The sequence below is a fragment of the Delphinus delphis genome, chromosome 6 (assembly GCF_949987515.2).
Source record: "Delphinus delphis chromosome 6, mDelDel1.2, whole genome shotgun sequence".
NCBI lineage: Eukaryota > Metazoa > Chordata > Mammalia > Artiodactyla > Delphinidae > Delphinus > Delphinus delphis.
This window is the reverse complement of record NC_082688.1, coordinates 7,017,089-7,036,492: the sequence shown is the minus strand read 5'-3', so window position 1 is coordinate 7,036,492 and position 19,404 is coordinate 7,017,089. Positions and strand designations below refer to the sequence as shown.

Sequence of the window (19,404 nt, the reverse complement as noted above, 5' to 3'; positions counted from 1 at the left end):
AAGCCGTGTAGAGCCCGCCTCCCCGCTGGTCCTGCAGAGGAAGGCCGGCCGGCATTTGTAGACTCACTTCTCTTACAGTGTTTTCACCTGAGGTGGGATGGGCTCTTTTATTTATTGCCTTAACACTTTATTTTGAGGTCGGCCCCTTTCCAGGTGGAGAGGCCTACAAGAGAAACAGACTCCTGGTTCTCCACACTCTGGAGTTGGGACTGGCTCAGACGGTGGGGGTGGGCACCCTCTCCTGAATGGCAGAGGGGTCCGGGGCGGGAGGTGGTCTGGCCCTTGGGGGCAGGAAGGAGGGGGGATGGGAGAGGGCCCACTATCTCTGAGCCCAGTCCCTCCCCCACGTGGTCCCTCCTGACCCCCAGACTGTAGGACCGCTGTACACTAACTGTGCTTCTGGCTGCAAACCCACTTCTCTGGAGTCGCTGCCCTGGACGGAGCAGCCTCCTGGGTGGGAAGGACCTGGGCAGCCCCTCCCTCCTGACATTCCGTTCATTTGCACTTCCCCGCGCTGTGAATGTAATCTTGGGCCTGGGCCCCCCCCCCCCCCCCCCCCCCCCCCCGCTGCTCTGATTCGCTCCCAGAAATGCACACAGAAGCGGCATTTTCATTCTGTCTTTGTTTACACGTCCACGCACTGCCTCCCGCACTTGATTTGTTGCAGCTCCCCACTTTTGTACGGTAGGGCGTGTGCACGTTGACTCAGAGTCAAATAAATGATTTAATGATTTCCTTCCACACTGCCGTGCACGTGTGGCTGTTGCTTCCTGGGGGCCTGCTCTTTAGGGTGCAGTTTGGGGGAGGCTCCAGGAGGGCAAAGGTGGAAGGCAGCCTGGTGGGAGCTATGAGCCGCTCGCAGCCTGCCAGGGCCACGTGTCCCTCGGGTGAAGGTGGGGAGGGTGCCACTGCAGCGCTTAAGGGCATAGATGTGGGTGGGGCAGCCTGGGAGTGGATCCTGCCCCGGCAGCATCTAGGTAAGGTCGCTTAGCTCAGGGGCCTCTATGTCCACAACTCTTAAGATACAGGCAGGGGACCCGGCAGGGGTGCAGACTCAGCCTCTCAGTCACTGTAAATGGCTGAGTGGGTAAGAGCCAGAGGGGAGGGCTGGAGCAGGAATGCAGCAGATCTGAGCTTACCAGGTGTTCAGAAGTTTTCATGGGCGGTCAGACATCACAAAGTTTATTTGAAAAGTGCAGTAATCCCCTCTATGGGCGGGGGATACATTCCAAAACCCCCAGTGGAGGCCTGAAACCACGGATAGTACTGAACCCTATATATTGTACGTTTTTTCCTATATACACATACCTATGATAAAGTTTATTTATTTATTTATTTTTTGGCCACACTGCGTGGCTTGCGGGATCTTAGTTCCCCCAACCAGGGACTGAACCCACACCCTCGGCAGTGAAAGCATGGAGTCCTAACCACTGGACCGCCAGGGAACTCCTAAAGTTTAATTTCTATAAATCAGGCACAGTGAGAGATCAATGACAAGAATAATTGAACAATTATAACAATATGCTGTAATAATAGTTACGTGGATATGGTCTGTCTCAAAATATTGTACAAATTTAATGCCTTTTCCATCTCAACTAATCACATCACACACTGGCTGTAACTTGCAGCTTGAGATGCAACAGCAAAACTAGCACAAATTTCTTTTTCCTTCTTCATAATTTCATGGATAAAAGATTTGTTCTTACTGTAGATCTCAGCAACCTCAGTACATGATTGTTTTCCTTCCCTAAGTTGAAAACTTTCACTTAAAGGAAGCACCTGACAGCTTCTCTCTGTCATATCTGGATTGCCAGCATCGCTCCTCTTGTGCTGGGTGACCATGTAGTAAAGTAAGGATTGCTCACACACAAGCACTGTGACGCTGTGATAGTCATTCTGATAACCCAGATGGCTATTAAAGGGCAGGTAGTGTATACAGCATGGGTACGCCGGACAGAGGGATGCTTCACATCCCAGGGGACAGAGCAGGATGGCTCGAGATGGCACGAGATTTCATCATGCTACTCAGAACGGTGTGCAATTTAAAATTTATGAACTGTTTATTTCTGGAATTTTCCATGTAATATTTTCGTACCATGGTTGACTGAGGGTAAGTGCAGTCTCAGAAAGCAAAACTGGATAAGCAGGGACCAGTGTACGTTTTAAAAATTTTCTGTGCTTTTGAAATTTTTAAATGTATAGAAAAGTTTCTCTAGTAGTAGCGAGCAGGGGCTACTCTTCGTTGCGGTGCGTGGGCTTCTCATTGCGGTGGCTTCGCTTGTTGCGGAGCACGGGATCTAGGCGCGTGGGCTTCAGTAGTTGTGGCTCGTGGGCTCTAGAGCACAGGCTCAGTAGTTGTGGCGCACGGGCTTAGTTGCTTCGCGGCTTGTGGGATCTTCCCGGACCAGGGCTCGAACCCGTGTCCCCTGCATTGGCAGGCGGATTCTCAACCACTGTGCCACCAGGGAAGCCCACTGATAGGGTTTTGATATGAGTCTGCAAGCAACTGATTTATTACAGTCTCTGTGCAGTGAAACCTCTCTGCTCATCTGTATTTGCAGCCGCTCCCCAGTGCTACCATCACCGCCTCAGCTCCACCTCAGATCATCAGGCATTAGATTCTCGTAAGGAGTGCGCAACATAGATCCCTCGTATGCGCAGTTCACGGTAGGGTTCGTGCCCCTATGAGAATCTAATTCCGCCACTGATCTGACAGGCGATGGAGCTCAGGCGGTACTGCGAGCGACGGGGAGCAGCTGTAAAGACAGATGAAGCTTCACTCACTCGCCCGCCGCTCACCTCCCGCTGTGCAGCCCGGTTCCTAACAGGCCACGGACCGCTACCGGTCCATCGCCCAAGGGTTGGGGACCCCTGTTTTAGAGTGTTTCCATCACCCCAAAAGACCCCTTATGCTCAACTGCAGTGAATCCCCCAGCCCCCAGGCCGCCACCAATTTACTTTCTCTCATGACTTGCCTTTTCCAGACATTTCCTGTAAGTGGAGTCACACAACATGTGATCTTTTGTGCTTGGCTTCTGCACATAGAATACTGTTTTGAGATTCATCCCTTTTATGGCATGTGTCAGTATTTTATTTCTCTGTTGCCGAATAGCATTCCGCAAAGAGTTTTACCTCTTCCGTTTTGAATACCACTGTGGACTCGTGGGTTATTATTTATTTGATATTTACAATCAGTTACAATCAGTTTTCTGATGTTCAGATGGTCACAAATTTTCCCAGTGGGAGCCCCTTTGAGCCGGCTCCTGGGTCCTTTTGCCATCCCCCCCCCACACACACCCTGAATCAGTCTTGGAGAACTTCCTTTCTAGCATAACAAGTCCCAGGAAGCTCAGAATACCAGACACCAGGTCTGGGAAGGCCCTCAGGGGAATCCTGGCCCACTTATTTCTGTGGCGGCCGGTGGACTGTTACAGTCACGGCCCCCACGAATCGTGCCTCTTGGAATCCATGTCCTTGTATAGGCCTCTCCCATGGCAGCTCTGACCTCGGCCACGTGACCTGCTTTGGCCAGTGGAACAAGAGTGACGTGATGCAAGCAGAGGCTTGGCGAGCTCTGGTGCACTGGGGTCGCCCTCTTGGAGAGTATTTGCGGCCATGAAAACCTTGGCTCTTCTGCTGGAGGCCACGTGAAGGAGAATGTGGCACCCGGGCCAGAAGCCCCAGCTAAGGGTCAGATTTGAGGGAGGCCCCTTGGACCACACAGGCCCAGTCGAGTCACCAGTGACCCAGCAGAATTGAGCCAGCCAAGTTGCAGATCTTGAATAAAATGGTGATGGTCTTAAGGCACTAGGTTTGGGACTGGCTTGTTACACAGCAGTAGGTAACTGATGCCAGCCCCCTTGTTGATGAAAGGGGAAACTGAGAGTGGAGGATGACCACCCCAGTGCACACACAGCGAATACACAGCAGCCCCAGCATGGACACTCATATCTCCTGAACCCCTAGGGCTTCTGCTGCATCGCCTGTGAGACTGATTCTCGTGCAGCCTGGGGGGGGTGTGGAGGGTAAGATCTCGTAGTGTCGTAGTGTCGTCTTTGGCCCAATCTGTGGTTCACATCAAGTGCTCAGTAAACAGTGGTTTCGATTACAATATAAATGGCTCCCAGGGCGTGTACGCAAATGGGACAGGACAGGTGAAGAAGGATCATCTGTCCACCAAGTATTTCCTGTGCGCCTACTGTGTGCCAAGCACTGCGCCAGGTGCTGCACAGGCAGCGGTGGAGGCTCCGGAGCCGGCTTGCACCCCATCTGCTAGCGAGAGCGGACTGTGCATCTCTTCCTAACTCCTTGTTCAGTACCATCACGATGGTGGCTGGCAAGTGGCCACAGGAGAGAGTATTTACACCATGGAAACCAGCACATGCCACAAACCAGGGGAGCTTGTGGCTTGGGAGACTGAGCCAGACAATGTGTCTCGAGGACTTGGCTCCACGGTGTTTGGAACGCTAGGCCCTGACTTCTAGAAGCCTCTATGCTAAGACACAGACAGTGAATGGCTCCTCTCAGAGGTTTTGAAGCCAGAACTGTCACTTCTACTTTGAGACCATTTGTCTTTCTTACTGGCATCTTTAGGATCCAGGAGTCCCACATCCTCTGTGGGAAGGACAGTTTCTCGACGGCAGCACCCTTGCTCCTCTCCATCTTTCTCCCTTCATCCTTGATGCCCAGACGGACGTGGTCTGGCACCGCCTAGGAGCTCAAATAGTCCCGGAAGTGCATGAACAAACCTCTAATCTAGAGGGCGGCAGCTGACACATTTCGGGGAAACAGGCCCAGAGAGGGGAAGAGTTCTTTCCTAGGGACTTTGAGCGCATGCCAGGGTGGCTGGGGTGTGGTGCACAGAGTAAGACATTGTGCCTCTAATCCGGGGGCCGCACTGTCTGTGAACTCCCTTCCAGAGGAGAGGCCAAAGTGAAAGGCCTGCCCTGCCCGGGACAGCTGCGGCTTGTCTGAGGACTCCTCTGGGCAGTGGGAGGAGGCAGCCTGCAGTTTGGTTAATGAGATGCAGGGTGGTTCAGAACCTGGGCCTGCCCATCGGGCAGACCTGGATTCAAATCGTGGCTCTGTCACACACTAGCCAGTTGACTTGGCAAATGGTGAGACGCTCAGAGCCTTACTGTCCTCAGCTATAAACTGGGTGCATTAAGAACTGCCTCCCAGGCTGTAGTGGAGCTAAGACGAGTGACTAAGGATGGAGCACCTCCCAGGATGCTCAGAGAGATACCAGGGGCATCACTGCTCCACCCCTCAGCTCAGGGAGGAGGCAGGCGGCTCCTTCAGCTTCCCATGGTTCCCCTCACAGCATTCACGCCTGCACAGCCCAGCTCCTCATCCACATGGCAGGTCTGTGCTGTCATCTCTCCCATCTCATGGGACCCCGCACTGGCTCCTAGGCACATCGCCATCGGAAAAGCATCCATTTGTACACCAAAGATCTGCACAAGGCTGTTCCTAGCAGCACCATTCCTAACACCCCAGACCTGGAAACACCCCGAAGTCCAGCAGAGTTGAATGGAAGGACTTCCCTGGTGGCGCAGTGGTTAAGACTCTGCACTCCCGATGCAGGGGGCACGGGTTTGACCCCTGGTTGGAGAAGATCCCACAGGCCGTGTGGTGCGGCCAAAAAAAAAAAGAGTCGAGTCGAATGGAAAAGAAACCAATAAACATGGTGTGTTCACACCGTGGAACACTACACAGGGAGAATAGATGAATTACAACTAGAGGCCGCAGCATGGATCTCACAAACACAATGCCGGGAAAGGAGCCACGCCCCAAAAGCACGTACTGTAGCATTCGGCTTATAGAAAGTACACAGATCAGACTAACCTCATGTATGGTGCTAGCAGATGGGATGGTGGTCACGCTGGGGTGATGAGAAGGGGTGTCAGGAGCTCCTGGGGCTCTGGTTCTCGATCTGGGGGCTGCAAACACAGGTGTGCTTAGTTTGTGAAACTTCATCAAGCTATACACATTTGATTTCTGGATTTTCCTGTATGAGTGTTATATTTTAATTTTTTTCAAAGGCAAAACCGAACCAAACGACAAAGTCACCTTTCAAGATCCCCTCTGTAGTCACCAAGAGTGGCCCTCCAAGTTTTGGGAGGCCAGGCCCCTCTCCCCCAGCACCTCACCTCTCCCTCTCTCTTGCCTATTTCATCCTGTGCTGTTCCCTCTGCCAGGAAAAGCCCACCCCAGCTAACTCCCTCACATTTTATAGTTCCTCACCCTGACACTTCCTCCAGAACACTCTCCCTGAGGTGAGAGGATAGGCCTGGATTTCGGGGACTTGGCTTCTCAAGCCTAACTGCTCATCCATGAAATGCCATCTAACCAGGGAGGGGCCATGCAGCCAGACGGGACGGCGTCCCTGTCCTAGGGAACTATTCTGGGAAACTCACAGCCCACTCCTCACACCTCCTGCCTCTCAGCGGCTAATAAAGGCAGTGCCTGAGGTAGCTGAGGGCAGGTGACAGTGAAATGGGGCCAGCTGACCCACACGAGCCCAGGCTGGGCCGGGTGGGAAGCTGAGTACAGTTGAGGGGTCCTGGGGGCCCTCCTGGCTCGCTGGTGGGTTCTGAGTCACCATCATCCCCCCAGTCCTTTCAGCCCCACCCATGGTACTCACTCCTGCTGCCTGGCTGGCTCACAGAGTCAGCGGAATTCTCTGCTGTGTTCTCACTTCTCATAAACACTTAGGCTATTTATCCGGCACTTGTTCTAGCATCGGCCTGGGCCTGTCTCCAATACGTAACAGGCCCTGTCTTCATGCTGCCCAGGTCTTCTCCAGTTGTGGCTGCAACCACTTATATCAGAGCCCCAGGGGACATAAGAATGTAGACTCCAAGGCTGCAACCCAAGATCTACTGGATCAATCCAGGGCCCATTTTCTACAAGCTGATCTCGGCGCTGCATGAATTCAGAGAACCATTGTTTACTGTTGAGAGACAGACAAGGAGCCAATTACAGTCCAGTGTGGTCAGTGCGGGGGTAGGAGAGAGGATGCAACTGGGATGCAACTGTGGGAGCCCAGTGGAGGCCCCTCTCCTGGCCATGGAAACCTCTAAGTGAGGACAGACACCTGAGACAGACTGGAACAGCATGTGAAAAGGCTCAACGACAGGAGGTGCCGGGCACTTTACCTGACTGTAAGCACTGCAATCTAGCCCAAGAGAGAGTGAGGGTGGGAGAGGGAGAGGTGGGTGGTAAGGTGTGGCTATTTATGCAAGGCCTGTAGGACAATGAGAGGAATGTTTTGGGAAAACTGAGGTATAGGTGGAAAACCCGCCTCTTGTTTAAAATGCTCCCAAGATGCCTCATTAAGCAGCATAAACGGGATTGAATCAATAAATCTGTGTTAATTGAATGAAATGAGGAACGGAGTCTTTTAATTTCAATTACGCTTCCACTCGACATCAGTTAAGCTTCCATAAAGCATTCAGGGGGCCGACTGTGAGCCCCGACCCGGGAGTTCCTTCCCCCATCCCACCCCCAACCTTTAATGGAAAGGTTGTCAGTTTTGTGTGATTCGCTCCGTTGGCAGTCAGTAAAGGGCAAAGGAAAATAAGTCCCCTCTGGGTCTCTGGCCTCAGTTAACTCATAACTAAAAGTAGGTGAGTTCAGACTCCATAGCGCCGAGGTTGCCTCCCCGCTTCGAGCATGCGCTCTGACAGGCGCTCAAGTCCTGTCGACCCCGGGCTGGCTCCCGGTATCGAGGAAGCCTTCACTCGGTACACGTCCCCACCAAACCAAAGCTCCCACCAAAGTTCAACACGCCCCCCAAGCTAGCGGGTGATTGGCCCGCCCTGCCCACACCGCGAGCCGGCCTCACCTTCTGATTGGCTGTTCTGCTCTCTGTTGTGTGCTGAAACCCTCCTTTTCTCTGATTGGTTAGCCACCTACCTGCGCTCGTCCCGGATTGGGCGCCGTCTTGGCCGGCTCGCAGGCTCCTAGGGGCCCTGCTTCCTGATTCGCCGCTCGGGCCTGCCCCACGGCCTGCACGGTGAATGGCTGCGCCGCTACCTGTATCGGCCTCCGATTGGGCGCGCGGCACCTCCCCCGGCGTGATAGGTCAGGACCACCGCCCCCCTGGCTCCCTATTGGCTGCTCGGCGAAGCCCGGTCTCCGGGTAAGATGGCAGCGGACGGACAGTGCTCGCTCCCCGCTTCATGGCGGCCGGTGACCCTCACCCACGTCGAATATCCTGCAGGTAAAAGACAACCCCGGCCTCGAGGACGCCTTCCTGGGGCCGGCCGGTCAGTGCCGGGCGCTCCGGCCGGCGCAAGCCCGCAGAGGGGGCGCCGGGGGACCGGGGTGGGAACTGTCAAATAGTGAGCCACGGAGGGTTCGGCCGGCGCGCGCGCCGCGCAGGCGCAGTGGTGTGGCGATGAGCTGGGCGAAATTGTGAGCCGCTCGCTCGCGCACTCTGCGGCTGCGCGGCCGGGGTTGCTCCACTGGGTCCCGGGGCGCCGGTGGGCTGTAATGGGGCGGTGGTGTGCGTGAGGCGGGAACGGATCACTGGCCTGGACCTGGGCCCTTCTTCCCCTCCGTTCCCGGAGCCGGAGAGGCTGAACTCTCTCCTCGGCGTGTAGGGAGTGCCTTTTTCCTTCAAACAGTGCTTTGGGGCTGCCTGGAAGAAAGAGCTCCCCATTGCTGGGATTGTGCAAATCGAGGCCGGGCAGCTCTTCGTTGTTTGAGTACTTCTGATGCCACGCCCTGGGTAGGGGGCACTGCTCTACAACTCAGGGAACCCGGTGAGGGGTCAGGCAGCCTCTGGGATGTTAACTTCTGGAGCTCCCCATCAGACACAGCTCCAGAAGCTCAGCGTTTTCCATCCGTGAGGTCCTGTAGTGAGCGTTCTGGAGGCCGTTTAGTAGAGTGGTGCAGAGCTTGGGCCTTGGGGTCAGAGTTCAGGCCGAGGCCTTGTGCAAGTGACTTCACCTCTCTGCCTCTCTGAAGTGGAACTAATCACAGTGCCTCCCTTCTAGTGGTGACGTGAGAATCAGAAATAGGAGATGTGAGAAATGCTGAGTGCAGTGCCTCGCATACAGTAAACATTGAAGAAATAACTGCAGTTAACATGATCCCACCTTCCCAGGACCCTCTCAAGCCCACACTGCCATCTATGTGTAGGATGGTTGGATGTTGGGTGAGGCTGGGGGCCCCCTCATTGAGCCCTGGTTGCCCCAGGAAGGGCCTACTCATGCAGAGACATGAGAACCTGGCCCTGCTGAGGACTGGATGCCAGGAAACTTTGACCCTAGGTGTTCCGGGTTATATTGGGGATGGGGCGGCCCTGCAGCTGTTGGGCCCTACTGTCTGCCTGCCTCCCTGCCATTCACTCATCCTTCATTTAGCTGGTATCCACTGAGCACCTCCTGAATGCCAGGCCCTGGGCTCGCTCTGCATTTTGAACGGTGAACAAACCAATATGTCCCTGGACTCCCAGACTGTGAAAAAAAAAAGCCCACTTTACAGGACGGAAACCAAGGCCTGGAGTGGGGAAGGGACCTGCTTAAGTCCTCGGCACCTTCATGATTTCCCCTCCCTGGCCTGGAAGGAGGAGGCTGGCAGACGTGAGCGGCATGACGCAGGCTGTGATGAGGGACCCTTTGCAGGGACTGTGGGTGCCTGGAGGAGAGACCTGGCTGAACCTGGGGGCCTCTCTCAAGGTCTAGTGCCCCTGCTAACTCTTCTGTGACCCCCTGCACTTCTCCTTCGTGCCCCTCATCACACGGACCCTGCTTCCTTCATCCATTCTCCTTTCATTTAACATCATTTTAGAGCCCAGTTAGTGCCAGGCGCTGTGCTGGGCTTGGGGGAATTGAGTGGGGTGTAGAGACCCCATCCCTGCACTCATGGCGCCTACTTTCTAGAGGGAGAGACAGATGCAGGCCGGATAGCTCCACTAATGAGTGGTGTCCTGAACGATGCCCTGGTTACAGATTCTGAGAGCTTTGCAATGGCAGGAGTGTGATTTTTTTTTTTTTTCCCACTGTGGTGGGTACTTAATTTATGTTGAGTTAACCCAGACAGCATCCCAGGTGGGGGAAACAGTGTGTGCAAAGGTCCAGAAGTAGGACAGAGCATGGTGCGTTCAGGGAACTAGAATTTGGTTCCTGGAACTGGAGCAGAAGGTGGGAGGGAAGCAGGGCCAGGACTGCAGGGCTTGATGAGCTGGATTGAGGTGGGACTTATCCTAAGGGCCGAGAGAGCCACCGGGGGGCTTAGACAAGAGGATGGTCAAGGCAGAGTTGCTGACAGCATCTGCAGGAAGGCCCAAAGGTGGTGCTTGCTGTGAGACAGGTCATGGAGATGGCCAAGGCTTTGGGGGCACCAGCCATTTCCTGTCCTCCTGATGACCCAGTGTCCTGGGCATCGGCTGGACAGCGGAGAGCCCCAGAATCTCAGGGCTGGAGGGGGCCAGGCCGCTGTGTGGATGAGGAGACAGAACCCCAGAAAAAGGAAGGGCCTCACCCAGTGTCATCCAGGGGGCCTATGGCGGTACTAGCATTTGGACCTATGTTGCCGGCCTGCTCTCCCAGGCCAGGTCAAAGCCAGCCCTACCCTGGGTAGGTGTGGGGGAGGCCAGGTGTGTGCCCATCCCATCAGCCTGGAATCTGGGCTCGGCCTTGGGTGGGTACCTTCCTGCTGCCTGTGTGAGGCCAGGCTGGTGGTGGGGCGATTTCCCACACTGAGTTCTCCAAACATGGAAGTGTCCTGGGTGCCAGGGACCGAGCTGGGCGTCTCACAGGCCTGGTCACATCAGAGCTCCCATGGCTGTAGGAGGTGGCTACTGATATCCCCATTTCACGGGTGAGAGAGCTGAGGCTCAGGGAGGTGAAGTCCTTGCCTGAGGTCGTGTAGCCAGCAAGTGCTGGCACGGGAACTAAACCACACTCTCTGACCCCAGAGCTGCTACATAGCTGCCCTGTCTCAAATGGTGAGGGTGGCCTTTGGACTAGCAGGAAAGTGGCTCCTGTCTGTTGGTTCCAGGATCCTCCTGCCGAGACCTATTAGGGGGTAAAAAGCAGGTAGTCAATAGGTAGCCAATTTTTTTGCCAGTAGAGAGGCAGTGAGAAGCTGTTACTGCAGCGGGTGGCCATAGTGGGCAACGGAGCTTCACCCCCACCCCCAGCCTTGGTCCCCGTCAGAGTCCACAGTGTAGACCCAAGTCTGTGCGGTGTTCAGAGAACACCAGGTTGTCCTGGAGGCCCAGGGCTTGGCTGGGTCGGTCTCCGCACAGCACTGCGTTCCAGAGTCATCCATGTGCCCGCCAGGCTGCCTCCTGGGACAGGGCCCAGCCTCTGGGGTCAGACCAAGCCAGGTTCAAATATCCGCTTTGGTGGGATAGTGGGTGTAGCACCTGGACCAGGCTAGAGACTTGGATTTTAGTCAGATCCTACCTCTTTCTGGCTGTGTGACTTTGGACAAATCATGCAGCCCCTGGGGGACTCAGTGTCGTCATCTGTAGAACAGGGAGAGTGAAGGCACCTGCTTTAAACTCACGATCTGTGAACCTGAGTGCTTAGTAAACACGCTGTGCCCGTGACTGAGGACGAGCGGTGAGCTTGGAAGGCTGAGGCACCCCCAGCCGCCTGGCCTTGCGCTCCGGGCCTGGCTGGGACCACCTCTGACTGAGGCTCTACTTCGCTTGCCGGGGGCCAGGCCCTCTCCCATGGCTGCGCTCTGTCCTCATCCTGTTCTCCCTGCCTTGCCCAGGTGATCTCTCTGGCCATCTCCTTGCCTACCTGAGCCTCAGCCCCATATTTGTCATCGTTGGTTTTGTGACCCTCATCATATTCAAGCGGGAGCTGCACACGGTGAGTGAGTCACTCCCACCCCAGGGAGGAGGGGCCTCACCATTCCTTCCCAGGGGCTTTGCCTTCCCTCCCCTGCTTCCACCTTTCTTGAGGTGTGTGGAGCCTCCTGGCTGGTTGCAGGTTGTCCACTGGGCTGGAGGTTCAGTGGGCGGCCACGGCCTTTGGGCTGGGCGGCGGCCAGCAAGCACACAGAGGCCCTGCTGACCATGCATCTTCCCAGCAGATCTCGTTCCTTGGGGGCTTGGCACTGAACGAGGGGGTCAACTGGCTGATCAAACACGTCATTCAGGAGCCACGGCCCTGTGGAGGTAGGGCCCAGGCCTTGGGGGTCTGCGGGTCCCCCAGGTTAGGGCATTACTGGGAGGCCTGCATCCTCCCATCATGCCCTGCTCTCTGTCTCCACCAGGTCCCCACACGGCAGTGGGCACCAAGTACGGGATGCCCTCCAGCCATTCCCAGTTTATGTGGTTCTTCTCCGTCTATTCCTTCCTTTTTCTGTATTTAAGGTGAGCTTCTGCCCTGGCTGGGGTGGCCCTGAACTGGCCCAGGCTGGCCTCTGCCAGGGACTTGCTGCAAGCCCTTTGGATGCCATTTAGGGCTTGGCCTCTACTGGGGGTGGGAGGAGCTGCAGCCAAGGCAGAAGGTGCCCAGGGAGCATGTGGCTGGGGCCGGGGCTGTGTGGGAGGCCTGGGCCCCAGGCTGTGGGCCGAGGCCACCTAACAGGCTTGTTTTCCCAGAATGCACCAAACGAACAACGCCAGGTTCCTGGACTTGCTGTGGAGGCATGTACTCTCCCTGGGTCTCCTCACCGTGGCGTTTCTAGTCTCCTATAGCAGGTACAGAGGGAAGGAGAGCCCCTGCCCCACGCCCTGCCCACTGGATACTTGGTCCCTATTGGACCTCGCTGTGGACCCGAGTCCCAGAGCCTGTAGGGCAGGGCTGCGAAGGGGGTCCCAGGCCTCTCATTTTATTTATTTTTTTTAATTTTTTTATTTTTGGCTGCGTTGGGTCTTCATTGCTGCATGCGGGCTTTCTCAAGTTGCAGCGAGCGGGGGCTACTCTTCGTTGCGGTGCGCGGGCTTCTTGCAGTGGCTTCTCTTGCTGCGGAGCACGGGCTCTAGGCGCGCGGGCTCAGTAGTTGTGGCTCATGGGCTCTAGAGCGCAGACTTGGTAGTTGTGGCTTACAGGCTTAGTTGCTCCGCGGCATGTGAGATCTTCCCGGACCAGGGCTCGAACCCGTGTCCCCTGCATTGGCGGATTCTTAACCACTGCACCACGAGGGAAGCTCCAGGCCTCTCATTTTAAAGGGCCAGGGCTCCAGCTGCCCCTTCCAACCCAGTCCTTGCTCTCTCCTCTTGGTTGGGCCCAAGGTTCTAGGGTTAGCCATCTGTTCCCAAGGTCCTGGAGCAGCCCCTTGCAGACAAACTCCAAGTTCAAGGGCTGGACAGAAGGGAGGCAAATCCTAGCTGAGCCATCCCTTCACTTCTAGAGTCAGGGGAGCAGCTGTTGGGGTCCAACCCCTTGCCTCCTTCTAGAAGTAGCTCTGAGTCCATGTGGTCACAGGGGCCTGCCCCGTCTGTATATGTCTCCCGTGTGTGTGCAGAGGTCCAGGGAAGCTGACACTCAGGCGTGCAGGGAGGCTGTGCAGGACTGTCTCTGGCTGGCTCTCATGAACTTCCCTCTGTCCTTGGCCCAGGGTCTACCTGCTGTACCACACCTGGAGCCAGGTGCTCTATGGGGGCATCGCTGGAGGCCTCATGGCCATCGCCTGGTTCGTCTTCACGCAGGAGGTCCTCACCCCCCTGTTCCCTAGGATAGCAGCCTGGTAACTGCCTCCTGCCCCTGCTGCTGTCCCCCGCTCCCCCCACCTTCCCAGGCACTATGGCCCGTGCCCCTTCCTGCGAAGGGGCCATCAGTGGGAGGACCCAGGCGTCCTGACCGCAGCCTCAGTCTCCCTGGGAGGGCCCTAGTGCCCAGGCCTCTGGTGGGCATAGGGCTGCAGGCCCCGCTCGTCTGGCTTCCATCTCCCCCAGGCGTTTTCTCAGCCCAGAAGCCAAGATGCCAGCCTCTGTCCTTGCCTGGCCTCTCAGGGACTTGGAAAGCAGCATGTGTCCTTCTGGGCTGTGTGTGCCTTGGGGCATTGGACCTGCCTGAGTGTCACACAGGCGACACATCTGGGTCTTGCACAGGCCAGGCAAAGTGGTGGGGAGAGGGTGCATCGCCGGCCCCAGGCACTGGTGGGAGAGTCTGGCTTGGTGACAGACTCATGTTCTGATATGGTCCTGGATTTCCGGGTGTCTGTCTCTCCAGGCCTATCTCTGAGTTCTTCCTAATCCGAGACACGAGCCTCATTCCCAACGTACTCTGGTTTGAGTACACGGTAACCCGGGCAGAAGCCAGGTGAGTCAAGGGGATAGCAATCACTGGGTCCTGGCTCAGTGGGGCACATCCCTCAGTCAGTGCCGCCCCCAGTTTTGGAAGGCTGCCTGAGAGCCGGGCACTTGCCTAAGCACTTTTCTTGCACTGCCTCAGTGAATCCTCCCCTGGACCCCATTTTACAGATGAGAAAACTGAGGCTCAGAGAGGGGAGGAGAGGAATCACTTGACCAAGGGTTTGCAGATCGTGGGTGTGGGAGCTGGGCTGGGAACCTAGGCTGTTGAGCCCAGGGCCATGCTTTTTTTCTCTCTTTTTTTTTTTTTCCTTTTTTTTGCGGTACGCGGGCCTCTCACTGTTGTGGCCTCTCCCATTGCGGAGCACAGGCTCCGGACGCGTAGGCTCAGCGGCCATGGCTCACCGGCCCAGCTGCTTCACGACATGTGGGATCTTCCCGGACCGGGGCATGAACCCGTGTCCCCTGCATCGGCAGGCGGACTCTCAACCACTGCGCCACCAGGGAAGCCCCAGGGCCATGCTTTTAACCTCTGTGGCCCGGAACCAGAGAGCTGGGCAGCCAGGATTCTCTGGGAGCCTGTGTGTCGACCCCCCTCAGGACTGTTTAGTCCAGACACTTTCCTCTGGAGGGGTAAACTGAGGTGTGGTGAGTTAGGGGCACCCGTGTTTGCACAGCCAGTCAGGACAAAGCTGGCTTTGGAGGCTTCCTCTGACTCAGCTCTCCACGCACCCCACATCCTGGGTGGGGTGCCAGGTGGGGTCGGGAAGGCCTGGCTCCTTCCCAGGTTCAGAGGGGAGCCGAGGCGAGGTTGGGCTCCAGCACAAGCCTGGGAGGTTTCCTGAGGAGCCCTGGGTTCCTGGTGAGAGGAACCACAGGGCGGGGTCACAGCAGCCGGGAAGTGTGTCTAGGGCATCATGGTCCCAATTATCCTAACGAACTTAAGGGTAAAGCCCTGGATCCTGAGGAAAGGGGATTTGAGGGGTTAGGGCAGGCAATCCTGTTATTGGCGGAAGGCCCCAGCTGGCCCAGGCTCTCCACCTGGCTTCCAGAGCGGCCCCGCCCCTCCCGGCTGGCCGCCACCCACCTTGATGTACCCAAACTTCCATGTGCACCTGCTCTGTGCCAGGCTGTGGGCGGCAGTGGCCGGCAGGGGGGACACGAGGAATGAGGCACCTACCTGTGCGACAAGTGCCTCGGGCTTGAGAGCTCATGACAGCAGCGTGCTGTGAGGGTGTGTGGTTGGGCTGGCTGGCCGCTGTGACAGGTCTGAGCAGAGAGAAAGCGGGACTGTCCAAGTTGGGGTTTAGCAGGGAGAGTGCTCTCAGCATAGGGAACAGCTTGTGCAATGCTTCTGAGAACAGGAAGCTTGGGGAGTCCACCAAACAGACAGAGGCAGGTGTGGCTGGAGCCCAGGGAAGAAGGGGGCTGGCCATGGCACGAGGCTGGGGCTGCATCACGCAGGACCTGTGGGGACAGTTAGGTTTCTGAATTTCAGTGGGGTCTCTCGAGGAGCCAGGCCCTCCAGGGAACGGGGCTGCCCCTGCTTCCTTCAGGCTCCTGAGCCCGTCGTAGGTATTGCCACACCCCCAAGTCAGGTACTCAGATCCACTCGATAACTTGTATCAGGAGTGCTCCTACCTTTGCTTATGTATATCCCAAATGGAGAACTCACTACCTTCTTGTCTGTTTAGGTTGATGGTAACAGAACCCCACTTATGCTGGCTTATCTATAAGTGGGAACTGCCCATGATTACTGGAATCCAGCCAGGTCCCTCTTGCCTCTGTTCTCCCGTCCTGGCCCCCGCCCCTGCCCTGGCCTCCTGGCTGCACTTGGACTCCAGAGCTGAGCACCTGTGATACAGGCCCAGCAGAGACATTGACCCTCTCTAGGCCCCAAGTCCCAGGTCCCAGGGCAGGAGCTCTGATTGGCCCAGCTTGAGCCAACCACTGGGGCTACTGGGAGTGGACCCTCACTCATTCTGATGGGATTGTGGGGAGGAAGGAGACAGCTGAGGGGCGAGTCACTGGACGCCAGGAGCCCCCTCATCTGACCCCCACCCCCACTTTGCAGGAACAGACAGCGCAAGCTGGGGACGAAACTGCAGTGACGGGTGAGTGTGGCTGTCTCCAGCCTCCAGATGTGGCCTGCACGATGCCTTGCAGGGTGGATGGAATGACAGACAGAGGGACGAAGCAGAGACCTCTACAGACCCAAGTCACCGAGTGGAGCCTTTTTTTTTCTTATTTTAATTTTAACGAACAAGGTGGACCAAAGGGCTGAGCCAGCCCCTCAGCCAGGACCCTGGAGGGCCTGTTGCCGGGGGGCCTCACAGCCAGAGACCCTCACAGTGCTGCTGCCAGCCCCCAGTTGGGCGGAAAGTGCCCCTGACGTGGGCACTGGGGCATGGGGTAGAGAAGGAGGGCTTGAATCTCTGGCCGCAGGGCCAGGAAATGTAGGTGGCGTGAAAAATGCACACTATTTATTTTTTGGTTTTGTCAAAGGCAGATGGGATTTTGGAGAGGGACTGGAAGACCCAGCTCTGCGGGGGCTGCCCTGCGTACCGAGGAGCCCAGGTCAGCTTCCCAGGCCCTTTGCCCTGGGCCCGAGAGATGGCCTGGGGGCCCAGGAGGAGGGAGCACCCCCATGCCCCCCCTGCCGCCAACGCCATTCCAGAACCTCGGTCAGTGTTTCCCGTGTGGGAGCCAGGCCCAGAGAGAGCAGGCGTCTGCGCTGCCATCGCTGTGTCCTACCCGCATCGACCCTGCGCTGCAAGGGCTTTCTCTGGTTCCCTGTCCCCAAGACAGCGGTCCCTTTCTGATGAAAGAGCCTGCGCCTGTGGGTGAGCAAACCCAAGCTGTTTACAGCTCTTTCCTGTCCTGCGTCCGCTTCATCTCCACCCGAACAAAATGCAGAGGAAGCAGGAGCTGGTGAGAGGAGTGGGGTAGCGGTGCCTACTGTCCCCACCCTTCCCTCCCCTCTGTGTGCTCTGAGCATTCCTTGTCCTTCCCGACCCCCCTCCGAGAGGCTGGGAACCTGCTTGGGTCACCCCAAACCTGTGTCCGGGGTGCGGCTCACAGATCCCCACTGCCCAGCTCGGAGGACGACTCCTCCCAATCTTGAAGCCGCCTTGAAATGGAGCTGTGGAGAGGAGATGCGTCCAGACTTGGAAGCTTCTAGAACTGAACCAGGCTGCTCGGGACCTGTGTTCAGGGCCCGACCCCCCTCCCTCCCCCGGCCGCCTTTTCTTTGTGGAGGTTCCTAATCTGCTGCTGAAGCACAATATTTTGGTGCTTTCTTTTCTCATTTGTTAAAGACAGTGTCCAAAGCCATTCCAGATGCCAGGACCAGGGGCCTGTTTCTGGGGAAGGTTGGTCAGTCCCCACATTTTCCTTTCCTTCCCTTCTCATTTTTATTTTTTACATTTTGCCTGAGATAAGCCAAGTGTGAGGTGGTTTGACTTAAGAAAAATCAATGAAAATTGTTTACTATTGTTTTAAAATAAAATCTTCAACTCTGGCAGCTTGAACATGTTGACTGAGCTGATGGGAGGAGCCGGGGACGTGGCTGTGCGGACACACAACCCGAGGGGCAAGGGCATGGTTAAGACCAGAAGATCGTGCGCGTCTCCAAGACACCTAGTCCCCTCCAGCCCCCAAAGCCAGGGTTGGAATGGCCTCTGTGACATACCCCACTGGGGTCTGAGGACAGCTCCCTTCCACTGAGTTTTTTTCGTCCCAGTCTACCTCCCCCTGTGGCGCTGGCTGGCTCTGCTCTCAGTAAGCCTAGCTTCTCCTTCATGTGACAGCCCTTGAAGACTGGGGACAACCTGCATGTCCTTCCTAAGCCTCTGTGAGGATACAGACCTCCGCTCCTTGCTGAGTTCAGTGCTGCTTTAGCGTGCGGACGGGTGAGTATCGTGCTTTGGAAGAAATAACTGCAAACTGACCTGGGTTTTGGATGCCTTGTAGGAGTGAAAAGAACACAAGCCATTTCAGGGGTCCAATGTGGGGGTTCTAACCCTTCTTTAATTCATTAACCTGAGATTCATAACAGCTTCACCCTCAGGCGAATCAGAAGTAATCCCATCCTCACATGAGCTCGAAGGCTGGGTTTGGGTTCCCCACCACGGTCCACACAACCTGGACATTTAGTTAAGGTGACCTCATCCCAGACGTGTGGCAGAAGCAAACAAATCTCTGGAAGAAGGAACCTTCATGCCAGACTTCAATTATTTATACAGTTTTAAGAAACTACCATGAACAAAATATAGACAAAGATGACCAGGTAGGAAAGGAATCACCACCATCCTTGAGAACTAGCTGGAAACAAGTATTAGAAACAAACCCACACATACTTCAGGTGCTGGAATGATCGAGCACAGATTTTAAGTTGTTTTACTTTTTTAAAGAAGTAAGGGACAAACTTGAAAATATCTGCAGGACTTCGCTGGGCGTGCTCTGGTTGAGAATCCACCTGCCAGTGCAGGGGACACAGATTTGATCCCTGGTCCGGGAAGATCTCACATGTCATGGAGCAGCTAAGCCCGTGTGCTACAACCACTGAGCTTGCGCTCTAGAGCCCACGCACCACAACTACTGAAGCCCATGAACTCTAGGGCCTGCGTGCTGCAACTGCTGAGCCCTTGTGCTGCAACTACTGAAGCCCACACGCCTAGAGCCCGTGCTCCACGAGAAGCCACTTCAATGAGAAGCCCACGCACCACAACGAAGTATAGCCCCCGCTCACCACAAATGGAGAAAGCCCGCACGCAGCAACGAAGACCCAAGGCAGCCAGAAATAAATATATATATGTATGTATGTATGTATGTGTGTATATATGTGTGTATCTGCAGAGAACAGGAAACTATAACATGAACGCTGGCAGATTTTTCAATGAATACTGGAAAATATGATAGCTAAAAAACAAGAACTCAGTAGGTAGATTTAGCAGCAGACGAGACATAGTTAAAGAGAAAAACTGGAGGTCAGAGGAAATCCAGGATGCGGCAAGAGAGAGGACGGGGCCGTCTCATGAGCCCTGAGGTTTCCCTGAATCCCGGGTAAACGCTGCTTTTTACCCCAGTTGGCACTCACCCACACGTTCACCCTGGTTGGGCTCTCAGAGAGCTGCCCAGCACCCCACCTGCGGGTTGCCCAACTCCTTTTCCCA

At 55.9% G+C, this 19,404-nt stretch overlaps 1 protein-coding gene and 1 long non-coding RNA gene across 5 annotated transcripts; one reads left to right on the top strand and one right to left on the bottom strand.

The window, feature by feature from the left end:
- Window positions 1-48: 48 nt before the first annotated feature.
- LOC132427013 (uncharacterized) lies at window positions 49-7,993 on the bottom strand. The gene is made up of 3 exons (XR_009519795.1): window positions 7,921-7,993; window positions 5,848-5,942; window positions 49-163 (listed from the first exon to the last, which is right to left on the bottom strand). It is a non-coding gene; the product is annotated as an uncharacterized lncRNA (long non-coding RNA).
- A 95-nt stretch (window positions 7,994-8,088) lies between these two features.
- DOLPP1 (dolichyldiphosphatase 1) lies at window positions 8,089-19,180 on the top strand. Of its 4 annotated transcripts, none has more exons than XM_060014003.1 (10): window positions 8,089-8,227; window positions 11,740-11,840; window positions 12,064-12,148; window positions 12,247-12,346; window positions 12,578-12,676; window positions 13,537-13,665; window positions 14,151-14,240; window positions 16,305-16,344; window positions 16,740-18,141; window positions 18,674-19,178. In XM_060014003.1, exons 1-8 carry the CDS (start codon window positions 8,152-8,154, stop codon window positions 16,339-16,341), a joined length of 717 nt encoding a protein of 238 aa, XP_059869986.1. In that variant the 5' UTR covers window positions 8,089-8,151; the 3' UTR covers window positions 16,342-16,344; window positions 16,740-18,141; window positions 18,674-19,178. The 4 variants fall into 4 exon arrangements, with proteins under 4 accessions (XP_059869986.1, XP_059869985.1, XP_059869984.1 ...); XM_060014002.1 differs by having other exon boundaries at window positions 8,091-8,227; window positions 16,305-17,601; window positions 17,755-18,141; XM_060014001.1 differs by having other exon boundaries at window positions 8,091-8,227; window positions 16,305-18,141; window positions 18,288-19,180.
- Window positions 19,181-19,404: the final 224 nt, after the last annotated feature.